Genomic DNA, 12,003 nt, shown 5'->3' on the forward strand with positions numbered 1-12,003 from the left:
CGGGGACAGGGACAGGGACACGCCGCCGCCGCCTTCCCCGCGCAAGGGCGGGCGGCCCCCCGCAGGTAGGTCCGGCCCGGGGGTCCCGCGCCCGCCCCGGGCTTCAGCGCTTGGTGCGGGAGCCCGCCCGGCCGCCCGCGAACGAGGGGAGGCAGGCGCTGGCACGGGGCAGACCGCTGAGTCTACCCCGGGGGCCCCTGAGATCCTTTCCAGGGTGCCGTGGGAAACCAGGCAGTTTCCCTCTCTTCACGTGTGATTGCCAAGCAAAGCCGCGCTTCAGATGGCAGCCTGCCGTGCCCGAGCCTGGCCTGTTGCCGGCTGTCCGGGTGCCCTGCCACGGGCACGGCTCTCGCTTGTCACGAGGAGCGCAGACTACTGCTGGTGTTTTCTGGGGGCTTCAGGCTAATGGGGGGTGTCCTGAGCCTGGCAAGGCTCAGTGCTAACTAAGGTGTATGGCTTTCTCTATCCGTGTCTATATGGCAGGCTTTGGTGGGCTGAGACTTGCCTGGTCAGATCCTGGGAGGTGAGGAAGGCAGGTGAAGCCCTAGGGTGGGCAAATGGTGTTTATTCAAGGAATCCCAGACAAGTTCTGGATGTTTTTATGAGACTAAGCAAGCTTTACAAGGGCAAAGCATCGTTCAAAGTTGATGATGGAGCTTCTCACTTGGCATCAGAAACCCTTATTTGATGGGAATTGATCTCTTCCTCTTGCCCCTATTGCAAATGACAAAATATATAAGTCCCATTGTCATGGCTTGATTGATATCTAGGCAGTACCCCAGTGATTTTTTTTGGGGACTTAGTGCAAGAATAACTGCTGATCAGCTAACAGAATCCAGCTCTTTGACTGTGAACTCTGCAAACTATCTCATCTGCAAACTCAGATGTACTGGAAGGCAGGGATGTCAAACTCTCTCTTTCTGTTGTGCACCCAATCTGTACCACAAGAAGGCTAGCAGACTGGATCCAGAGCTACCTCCAGCAGGAGAGTACATAAGCAGTGAGGTGGGCTTTAAGATAACCATTGCTCCTGTCCCTGGCCCCCTCCCACCAAAACACTTCTTCAGTGGTTCTCTGTACCCTGGATTCTGGCAGCAGGCCCCTTGGCTGTAAGGAAATACCAGCAAGTTGGATTTTGCTGTATGTCAATAATTGTATTCATGTGATTTTTCTTCCCCCCCACCACCTTTTTGCACATAACCAGGAAAGATCTAGACGTTAAGTGATGCCTTTTGTTCACATACCGCATGATTGCATTGCGTGACTTGCCTTAATACCATTTGGCACTTGTTTGTACAAGACTATGAAGTTTTAAAGCAAGAGATTTTTGGCTAATTCCCATGTACATACTCCAAATCAAGTGTGTAAAAAATCCTCTGTTACTTGGAGATGCTTAGTTCTGATTTAATAATCTATAGCTACTTCACATGTATGTAACTAATTACTAAAATTCTGTGTATTCTTTATTAAATCTTAACTGTAGGTACAGTAACGTCTCTTTCAAATAGACTAAGGTTTTTCTCTCTAACCATGGACAGTCCACACCAGGCACTAGCCATTTGCTGTATTTATTTATTTTTTTTAGCATTGTTAAAAATTAGTTTTTAGAGTTTCTAAAGCATTGGAAGAACATTTGTTCTAAATAGTACATCTGGTTTTAACTTTAGAATACATCAATATTTGTACATGGCCCCCCATAGAACTTTGCGTGCTAGCAAAAAGAAGCTATAATTCAGATCCAGGTGTGTTTTACCTGCAGAACATGAACACCTGAAAACTGAAGTCTGTATTTAAGCCCTTTGGCTCAGGTATCCTGATCGATTTGAAGCTATAGCTCTTTAACGGTATTTGTTAAAAGTTGTTTAACTTCCTGGAGTCTACCAAAATGAGGCATCTTTAAATTCCCCATGAACATAGATGGGTACCTACCAGCTCCTTCCAATAAAAGGTTCAAGATGGAAAATGATAGGTAATGAGTATCTAATGCATAACTTATTAACCTACTGTGAAATTCTATATCTTAGCTGCATGAGTGAGTCCATTTACTTCAATGAACTACTGGTGTCAGAGTGGATTTCTCACAAGTCTCTGTCAGTTGAGCCATAACATTCTTTTGTGCAGCTTGTTTGTTTTTATTTCTTTAATGGGGTGCACAGCTCTGAATACAAGTGTTACAGAGAGGCAGAAGCATCTTGCTCCATTAAACTTGAAAATAAAAAACCCCTATATTAAACTTTTGCAATATGTGACATACAAAGGCGTATAGCATTTCCCTAGTAAAGGGCCAAGTGCACAGAACTTGGATCTTGGCTCAGCTCTGTCCTTTGAACATTTCTAAAAACTTGGACCATTTTGATCTGGGGTCTGGCTCATTGTTGAAAGGCAGTGCGAATCTATGGGTGAGGGAGAATATTCTGGGTTATTTAAACTTGTGTTATGGATCAGCTCATGACATACTGTCCTAATTTTTAAAAACTTAAATTTTAGCCCTCCCTCCCCCAAATTGCCAAAGTTGCAAAACTCTCAACACAGGTCAACTTTGAGCTAGAAATGAACATAAGAAACTTCAATTTACAAGGCAACTTTTTGCCATGTCTATAGCATTCTAAATGTGTCCTCAGCCATTCCCATAGCTTTGTTACTGCAACAGTCTAGATAGAGAAACTTTCAGTAGATAAAAACTAAAGCTAACCTTTTCCAAAAAGGTTTTAAAGAGCTTTTCGTATTTTTTTTAAAGGTACATATTTAATACTGCAGAGTTCTGAGCACTCAACTCCAGTTTATTTCCGTGAGAATTGTAGGTACTCCACATTTTTCAAAATCAAGTCCTAGACCTTTGAATTCTTCTTTTTGTTTAATTAGCAACTTCATGATGTATCTGTTATCTCAGGGAAGATTTTCAGATCCAGCCAGGGGTTTCACACACAGTGGCCCTTGTGGTTTTGAAAAGGGGAGAGGGTATCCTTTATATATTAATGTAATTTATAGCCTTGTTTTTTGGCTTTTTACCATTATATAATAAAATAATACATCGCTCATATTAAGAGAGTTTTTAAATGAGAAATTTTCCCTTTGCACCGCCTGGGTGTTTGCTTTGGCTGTAGTAGACATTGCTATGTTGCAGCATTTTAAGCCTAAGGCCATGTAGTCCACAAGGTAAAGAGAAGTTGATTCTTGTTTCTAGGCAGGACATTTAGAAGGGCTATGCCAGTAACATGACTTGACTGGAAAGTCAAGGAAATGTCATGACTAGGTGTAAGCAAATAAATACTATTCCAGAGTTTGATGTTGAACATATTCTACCATCTTTTCATAAGTGCCTTTTTATAACAGTTTCCATTCTGTGCACAAATTCAAAATATGAAGAAAATGCATGTCTTGATAGTTCCAAAATACAGAATAGGGAACTTGCTATAGAATTTAAATGAAACAAAAATCTTTTTTTCATTTGGTTCTTATTTTCTTTGACAGATTTAAAACTTACAAATACCCTTGTGTTCAGGAAGAAGGCATTTCTTTTGACAAGTTATCTGAAATAAGTTTTACATGTTCCTTTAAACACCTGAATTTTTTTGACACTTCTTAACACTTAAATTGTTATTGTTAGGTCATCTGTAGCTTAATTGGTGCTAATTGACTATGTGATTGGCAGTATTGCTAATAAAATATAATTAAACTTGTTTGAACACTTGGTGCATGGTAAATATGGGGTTGATTCTGGTCTGCTTTGTAACTAGTATTACATATACAGTCTTATTCTGGAGCATCTTGAGGAAATTGTGACAAGCCTACTACCAACAGTCATGTATTGTGCTAAAAATGAATGCACTTTAAAAATAAACTTCTAGAAACATCTAAGATTCTTGGGGAGGATGTCTGGTAGCAGGTAGTTCTTGAACTAGTATCACTTTAAGGAAACTTAATTTTGGATTACAGTCTCTTGAACCTGATTTTATCATGCTATGGTGCAAAAGCTTACTTTCTTGGGTGTATGTCTTTTTTTGGCTCCTTCTTTCATACATTCCAACCACAGCAGAAGCAAAATAAGGAGGTCACCTCTTGGGGGGGAAAAAAAAAAATCTTTCTTTATTGCTAGTTCTCCTGGGCACGTGTTTTACAAGGTTTTCTCTGGTCTGCTTTGAAACAAAAAACGATCTTATGTTTAACACTTATTTGAATGACAAAAATGTAACTACATTATATAACTTCTTCTTTGTTGCAGTCAAAGCTGGAGGTATGAGGGTTTCTAAAAAACAAGAAAATGGAGCTTCTGAGAGAAATCCCAAAAATCCAGTGAAAGAGAAAATAAGGTATTGTAGCTTTTAATATTAAGCATAAATAGTCCCCCATATATAATGGGGAACTGGATAAGGCTTTTGAAAAGGAATAAAAGTTTTACAGTTGTGAACACTGGAGTGAGAAGAGGCTAGGCTGTGCAGCATATGTATAAAAGGTAACTTGGAATACAAAAACAAAACGATTGGATAGTAATAATACATACAATGTGGAGAACATGCCTTTATAAGGAGAGATGCAAGGAACTCAGTCTATTTGTTTTACAGACAAGAGGTGACTTGTTCATAGTGTTCAAGTCACTTTCCAGGGAGAAAATATTAGGTGACAAAAGCTTTTCAGTCTAGCAAAGAATGCCATGGCAAGGACCAATGTCAGGAACTAGAAGGCAGACTATTTAAAACTAGGCACACATTTTTAACAATGAGGATAATTAACAACTGGTACCACTGGCCAAGTGAAGTGGTGGGCTGACCATGACCTAGTGTATTCAAATTTAGAGAACTTCCTTTTTGGAAGTTATGAAGTAGTTAAAGATATTTGGCTTAATACAAGAGTAACCAAATAGCATGTTAATGTCCTGTGACCTACAGAAAATCAGATTAGGTAGTTAACAAATTTCTGGCATTACACTCTGGATTTCTATCAGGTTTTTTCTATAATATTTAGAAAACTAGGCAAGACCCGAAATTGAAACAAAATTGGTGACATTCTGCTGCCCTTTGGAGAGAGTAGAACAGAATATACTCCAGAGAGTCTTGCGGGTTTATGGTGGCCTTAAATTGCTTTTGTACCCTCCAGAGTTAAGGGGCCACTTGTTCTAACCAAAACCTAGAGACAGCCTTAGAAACCTGTCTAATTATAGTAGACTTCAGAGCTGTAGGCAGGCATTTTAGTGCCTGATGCAGGTCCTATGCAGAGCACCCTCCTACATGCTGGTATATATGCAGGGGTCATAGAGGAGGACTGCAGTGTTCCTGGGGATGCATCTGTTCCACCTTGGCCCAAGTGGAGGCAGGGCTTAGCCTGTGGTGCTGCTGGGGCCCTGGCTGTAGGAAGCCCCACTGCCACAGCAAGAACTTGGGGCTCTCAACCCCTGCGCAGACTTTTCCACATATGAGACTGCAAATGCAGGGCTCTGAAGTGTCTCACTGCCTTTAAAATGTAGTGTGTGGTCCACTTGATTTGGTGACCCCCTGTGAGACTGTGCCCAGTGCCAGTGCATTGCTTGCTATGGTACTGGTAGGCTTGTCTGCAGAACTGCATGTTGTGAGCCTGTACTGACACACTCCCAGCCTACAAGTTGCAAAAGGATTCTCTGAAAGAAGCCTTACAGATGCCATCCCTGGTGCTGGCAGCGTGAGAATTTTCACTTTCCCCTGTCACCCCCACGTGTTGGGACAGGCGTTTTTAAGGTCCTTTTTACAGTGCTCAGGCTCTTCTACCTGGCTTAAAGATGTATGCAGTTATCTAAATATTTGGTAAATAACATCTTAAGGGGAACCTTATTTAAAAGGGATGTGTAAAAATGCCGAAAGTGGTGGGGAAACTCTTAAAATCCCTTTTGGAAAAGAAATGTGGAGTTTGGAAAAACTCTCTATTCTTGTACTTCCTGAGAATCATGTTGCTGCAGCTTCCATATCTTGCAGGGATATACAGTTTCTCACTCTGTAAACTACTGAGGGTCAGAGAGAGGGACAAAATAATTTGCCAAAGATTGCTTAGGATGTTTATGGTCAGCCTCACAATTGGTCCAAAAACTGGCTTCTAAGCCTGATGTCCATAAATTGCTGTAATTTAAAGTATTCCTAAGTTTTAACCACAAAACATGGTTCATAACATGCAAATATCCAGTATTTTTGGCAGGAGTACAGAAGACAATTTGGTATGCTTTTACAGACATTTAACTAAAATACTGTTCCTGGAACTTTTCCTGAGCTCATAGCATTGTTTCTGATGCACAACAACAGTAAACAGAGCTATACTAATTGGCACTCCATTAGAAACTAGAAAATCAATGATTACTAAATAGAAGCATGTTTCTTGCAGACGGTGATGGACTTCATTTTCAAGATGCAATTATGTAAAAGTTGTAGGCTTCTAATATAACAGTTGGCTAGTTTTTGTTTTTAAATTATGTATGTTGTCTTGTTCAGGAATGATTTAAATGTCATAATTTTTCTCTGGGGCTGATTGTTTTAATGCATTTAGGAAACTAGGTGGGGATAGTTTGGACTACTTGCAAGATGCTACAATATTCCAGGGGCTCAACTGAGAAGAATACTGATTTTTATAGTACTACTATACATGCATACTTGTATTAAGTAGACACTATACAGGTGTCTGCATGAAAATACAAGTTTGTTGTGTCCAGGTGCTGGTGGACATGTCATTGGTACTGCATCACAGTTAGCATCCAAACTGGCAGCCTTTTAGCTACCTGAGGACTGAAGAGACTTGTTGACAGGACTTTTCCCCCTGAAGGAGAGGTCTCTAGGTTGCTCTTCTGCAAATTATGTGACATTCCTGTATGCAATATCTTTTGAGGATTTCAGCTTTGCACTTTTTAAATGGCAAGATTCAGGGAAAAGGCATCAACTTCTCAAGAAAAGTATTTGGAAAAAGTGAAGAATTTTAAGTTTGGGACTAATTATACCACTTCATACCATACTTACTTCCTCTGGATCAGTGGTAACTAAACATCAGATTTCTCAATCTTAGTAAGCAGTAGGTCCACCTTTTGTGGGGGATGGGAGTAGGTGAATGTTTCATTTACCATTGGAAACTTACTTGATGCTCGTCTCTCTTTTCTTCTCCAAGCTAAATAAACCCAGTTCCCTCAGCCTTTCCTCATAGTCCTGTTCACTAGCCCTCTAACAATTTTGTTGCCTCTCACTGGACTCTTTCTAATTTCTTCCACCTCCTTTCTTTAGTGGGGGTTCCAAAGCTGGACATAGTACTCCAGATGTGGTTTTACCAGTGCCAAATAGAGGGGAAGAATCACTCCCCTCAGTCTGCTGGCAATGTTCTTAGTTGTGCAGCCTAGTATGCTGTTGGGATTCTTTGCAGTCTGGGACCTCTCCTAGCTCTCACGAGTTTTCAAAGAGAATGACCAGCAGCATTGCAATTACATTGGCCAACTCTTTCAGCACCCTCCAGGTGCATCACACCTGGCCCCAGGGACTTGGACTTGTCCAGCTATTCCCAATAGTCCCTAATCTGTTCTTTAGCCACTGTTGGCTGCTCATCTCCTCCACAATCTGTGCTGGCGGATGCAGTAGCTAGTTAGCTGACTTTGCCCGTGAAGACCAAAGTAAAAAAGACATTGAGTACCTCGGCATTTTCCACATCGTCTGTCAGTAGATTGCCTCCCCCATTCAGTAAAGGATCTGCACTTTCTCTGATCATCTTCTTGTTGCTGACATACTTGTAGAAACCCTTCTTCTTGCCCCTAACTTCCCTTGCTAATTGCCACCAGTGGCATACTATGGGTCTCTGGCACCTGGGGGCCAATGCTTGTATATGCCCTTCTCCACCACCCATCACTTCCTCTTGGTATCAGTGGTCTGGATCCTTCAACCTTAGGCAAGCCTGGACTCTTCCACTAACAGAACATCTGTTCTCCAGCCAACATGCTGCAGATGTGGATGAAGACAGAAGTTAGAAATTTCCAACTGCCACCCCTCCTGGGAGCCTGTCCTCTTCCTTCCCCAGTGCTGCCTTGGAGCCTTGTCTCCTCTTCCTGTAGCTCTTGCTCCCTGAGGGACACTTGAGAGTCATTATGTAACTTTATGCAGATTTTGTTTTTGTTTTGTTTTTTCAAAGCAGTAATTTTTTTTGAGACCTAGCATTTTAGTTTTAGGGGAGGAGGCAAATTTATTAAGATTTTGAAAATGTTTAATACCCAGTTATTTACTTCACTGTGTGGCTTGTTTCAAACATGACTAGGTAGCACTGAATCTACCCTGCAACTTCTGAAGATGTAGCCTATCAACAAAAAAAGACTTCTGTTTATCAAAGACTGTAGAAATGTACTGTTTAACTTGATGTTTTCTGTAGATGACAAATTGACCATAAAAACCAAAAACCTATTGCTAGCTATCCTTTTAAGCTAGCAGAACGCATCATCCATTTAATGTGATGAAACTCTATACAAGGACTATACTCTGCCAATATAGAATGTTTCCTAATACTACTTTTCATTTTTAACCCTTCCACACCTTAAGCTTAATTATGGCAGAATTGAAAAGGGTGCATAGCTTGTCTTTAGCACAAGCTTGCAAATAAATCCCTCTTGGAGATGGAAAACCCTGAATAAATCTTTTCTTTCTCTTACAGCTCAGTTGCTAGTATTGCAAAAATGCAAAATATGAGAGTTCTGCTAGCAGGTGCACTGGAGAGAGTAAGTGTATATAGCTGAATAAGGCATAGATGTTTTTAATGTAGCTAATGATCAAAGTGTTTAAAAAGCAAAATCAACTTAGTATAAAACTGCTGTAATCTGAAGCAGATGGTGAAAAGTTTTTCTTGTTCTTTAGAGGTTTAGTAACACCTTTCAAAAATGCTAGTTTATCAACATACAACTTTGAGCCCCTTATTCTGCTGTGATTCTTGAATAGGACCTTGTAAGGCAATTGCAGTAACATAGAGATTTGTTATCATAGAAGCAGGGTCGGAAGGGACCTTGTAGATCTTCAAGTCCAACTCCCTGCCAGGGCAGGAGAAAAAACTGGGCTCAAATGATCCCAGCTAGGTAGGCATCAAGCCTCCTTTTAAAGACCCCCAGGGTGGGAGCCAGCACCACTTCCCTTGGAAGTTGGCTCCAGGTCCTAGCCGCCCTAACTATGAAGTAGTTCTTACGGATGTCTAATCTAAACCTACTCTCCAACAACTTGTGGCCGTTATTCCTTGTTATGCCAGGGGGTGCTAGGGGAAACCAAGGTCTCTCCCAAACCCTTCTGTTCCCCCCTAGTGAGTTTCTAGACAGTCACCAGGTCCCCCCTCACCCTTCTTTTGTGAAGGCTGAACAGGTTTAGGTCCTGCAGTCTCTCATTGTAGGGTCTGCCCTGTTGTCCCTGGATCATTCGGCTGGCCCTCCTCTAGACCCTCTCAATGTTGCCCCACTTCAGGAGGGATGTGGACGCACAGAACTGGACACAGTAGTCCAGCTGTGGCCTGACCAGTGTCGCACAGAGTGGGAGGATCACCTCCTTGGCCCTGCTAGAGATGCACCTGTGGATGCATGACAAATCATAACAAGGCATCTAAAAGATGTGTATGAATTCAAGATTTTATTTTTTTTAAGAAAATCTGGATGGGAATACTGTCCAAGATAACACAGAAAAATGATGGCAGAGCTGGGAATAGAACCCAGATCTGTTCAGTCCCCTCTCAGTGGGCAAGCAAAGGCACAATAGGACCTAATGTGTGATCTACACAATCATGCTTCATGCTATCCCACATGTAAATAGCATGAAGTATGATTGTGAAATTGCTAATTGGATCCCATCACACCCTATTGCTGGTGTAGGGGGAGCCTGGTTTCCATGATCCTAGGCTTCCCCCACACTGGTGAATACCAGACTCCTGTGGCTGGGAGCCCTGGCTAACTGGGCTTCCAGCTGCAGGGGTGTCCTAGGCATCTCCATGGCCAGGAGATCACATCAGCTGGACTCCTTGAGCCACAAGGATGCTTGGAGCACCCCTGTGGCTGGGGGATTGTATCAACTGCAGGGATGGGATGCCTGGGATGTCCTATTGGCTGGAAGCCTTGTCAGTTGTGAGCTCCCAGGCTCTGGGGTGCACATGGGGGAGCCTGGCTGGGAGTCCCGATCAGCTGATATAACTCCCAGTTGCTCATTCAATCCATTGTGTGATGGTAAGGAGCCACAAAGTTATTACACATTTTATGGAACAAGTTTTTGTATCTTTATTCCTCCTTTTAGCACTCCATTAATTGGTGGAACGTATAACTGGGGGACAACTTTAAGGTGTGATTTGGCTGTATAAACGCTTCTTCAGTGAGACATGTAAATGGGTTCTTGCTCTCATCCCGTGCCATAGTCACAAACTTGACTTAATATACTTGGTTACAGAGGCAAGGAGACTTGTCATCCCCTATTGAAAAGCCAGTACGCTCCCTTGCTAGGACAGATGCCCATTGGCTGATACTAGAACAAAGGTGCAGTACAATCAAAATCAGGATGCCAAGCCAAAATCAGTGGAACAGACATAACTGATTATTGGGGACACATACTGCCCATCAGATTAGTTCCAGCATTGGTCATACAGCTCATCAGGCCTTAGCCATGATGGTGGCATGATATTCAGGGAGTCTAGTACTTTCCTCCTTTTCTCCTACTGCAAATTCTCCCAAATTTTCTTTGAAACTAAATATGAATGGACCATCCTATCAGTCATGCCTATGGCTACTGTGCATGTCACATTGGGGCACTGCTACCACTTTCCTCATTTTAAAAGAATCTGTTTTAGAAGCATCTACTTAACTTGCATGCCCCTTTTTTACAGCAAAGTCAGAATCCATAAAATAATACATGTGCACAAGATAATCAGGGTGTAAGGCAGAATTAGCTTAATGTTTTCAGAATTTAATAACGCCTTGATCATATAGTTTTCTACTATAATTATAGTATAACATTTCTCACTTCAGCAGGGATTTAATCCCATGTGTTAAATTTCTTGTGCAACTCCACTGAATCTCAGTTTAAGTGGCTTATTAAGCAAACAGTAAAGTTAACTAGATAAAGTAACTTTGAAACTTGGATATAAGGTCCTGCTGTGGGGTTTTTCTGTTTGTTTGGGGGGGTTGTTTTTGTATGGTGCTAAAAGCAGACTCAAAACTGGCTTGGTGCAGTGTGGAAAAAATCTTTAGTTTTTTTTAATGAAAACCCACAAAACTTAGTAAGACAAGAGGGCTGAAGAGTAGTCTTCAACTTTGACTATTTTCCCCTTACTTTTGCAGATCAGCCATAAATTTCCTGCAGCTGTATTACAAGTAGCTCATCAAAAGCCACGACCCGCCCTGGAGAAGATTACACTGCCTAAAAGAATTTACCTTATTCAGCAGCCTCGCAAATGTTAAATATGTTCAGTAAAAGATTAATGTAGGTTAAAACAGTAGGTTCCTATTCTAAATACCACTTTAGTAGCTGCTTGTAGTAGAAGGACCAAAACTTGTTGAAATAGTTTGCTTGCTGAAGTGTCCCATATGTTTCTTCTATTTTCTAACAATAAAATACTCCGTAATATTTAGGGTGTGTTCCTGGTTTTTAATGCATGAGCAATGGCTTTATCTACCTAAGCCTTACAGTCTTCTGCTTAGTACTCAATTGCAACTAAAAAGGTCCACAGACATTCAGAGAGGCTAGATCGAGTTTAAAAATGGCCACCCAATCTAAGGTAAGTTGGGGGTGGAGGACTAGCAGGGAGGCTTGTTGTACAAGAAGGGTCCATGGGGGATCTTGGAGTACTAATGGGACCTGCAGACCAGGGGGATTGCTGGGATCTGGGAAGGTTTGGTAGGATCAGGGGAGGAACATTGTGGGGGTAGGATCAGAGAGGTTTCCTAATCCCACTAAACACCCTGCACCCCTGCCACTGAACTGCCCCCAATCCTGTAAACCACTCCTGGGTCTGGCTTTTAACAGCACTCACTGGTCCTGGGAGCCTGATCAAACCAAGTAGGGGAGA

The 12,003-nt window shown here is 41.9% G+C and overlaps 1 protein-coding gene across 1 annotated transcript in view; it reads left to right on the plus strand.

The window, feature by feature from the left end:
• DAPL1 (death associated protein like 1) overlaps positions 1-11,565 on the plus strand; it is a 14,700-nt gene extending 3,135 nt beyond the window's left edge. The window contains exons 2-6 of the mRNA XM_019553615.1: positions 1-65; positions 885-989; positions 4,223-4,310; positions 8,632-8,695; positions 11,276-11,565. Coding sequence (XP_019409160.1) covers positions 1-65; positions 885-989; positions 4,223-4,310; positions 8,632-8,695; positions 11,276-11,395 — 442 coding nt within the window. The 3' untranslated portion in view covers positions 11,396-11,565. The remainder of the gene's footprint in view (positions 66-884; positions 990-4,222; positions 4,311-8,631; positions 8,696-11,275) is intronic.
• The last annotated feature ends 438 nt before the right edge of the window (positions 11,566-12,003 follow it).

Source organism: Crocodylus porosus, unplaced genomic scaffold, assembly GCF_001723895.1.
Source record: "Crocodylus porosus isolate Cpor-Errol unplaced genomic scaffold, CroPor_comp1, whole genome shotgun sequence".
In the NCBI taxonomy this organism is placed as follows: Eukaryota; Metazoa; Chordata; order Crocodylia; family Crocodylidae; genus Crocodylus; species Crocodylus porosus.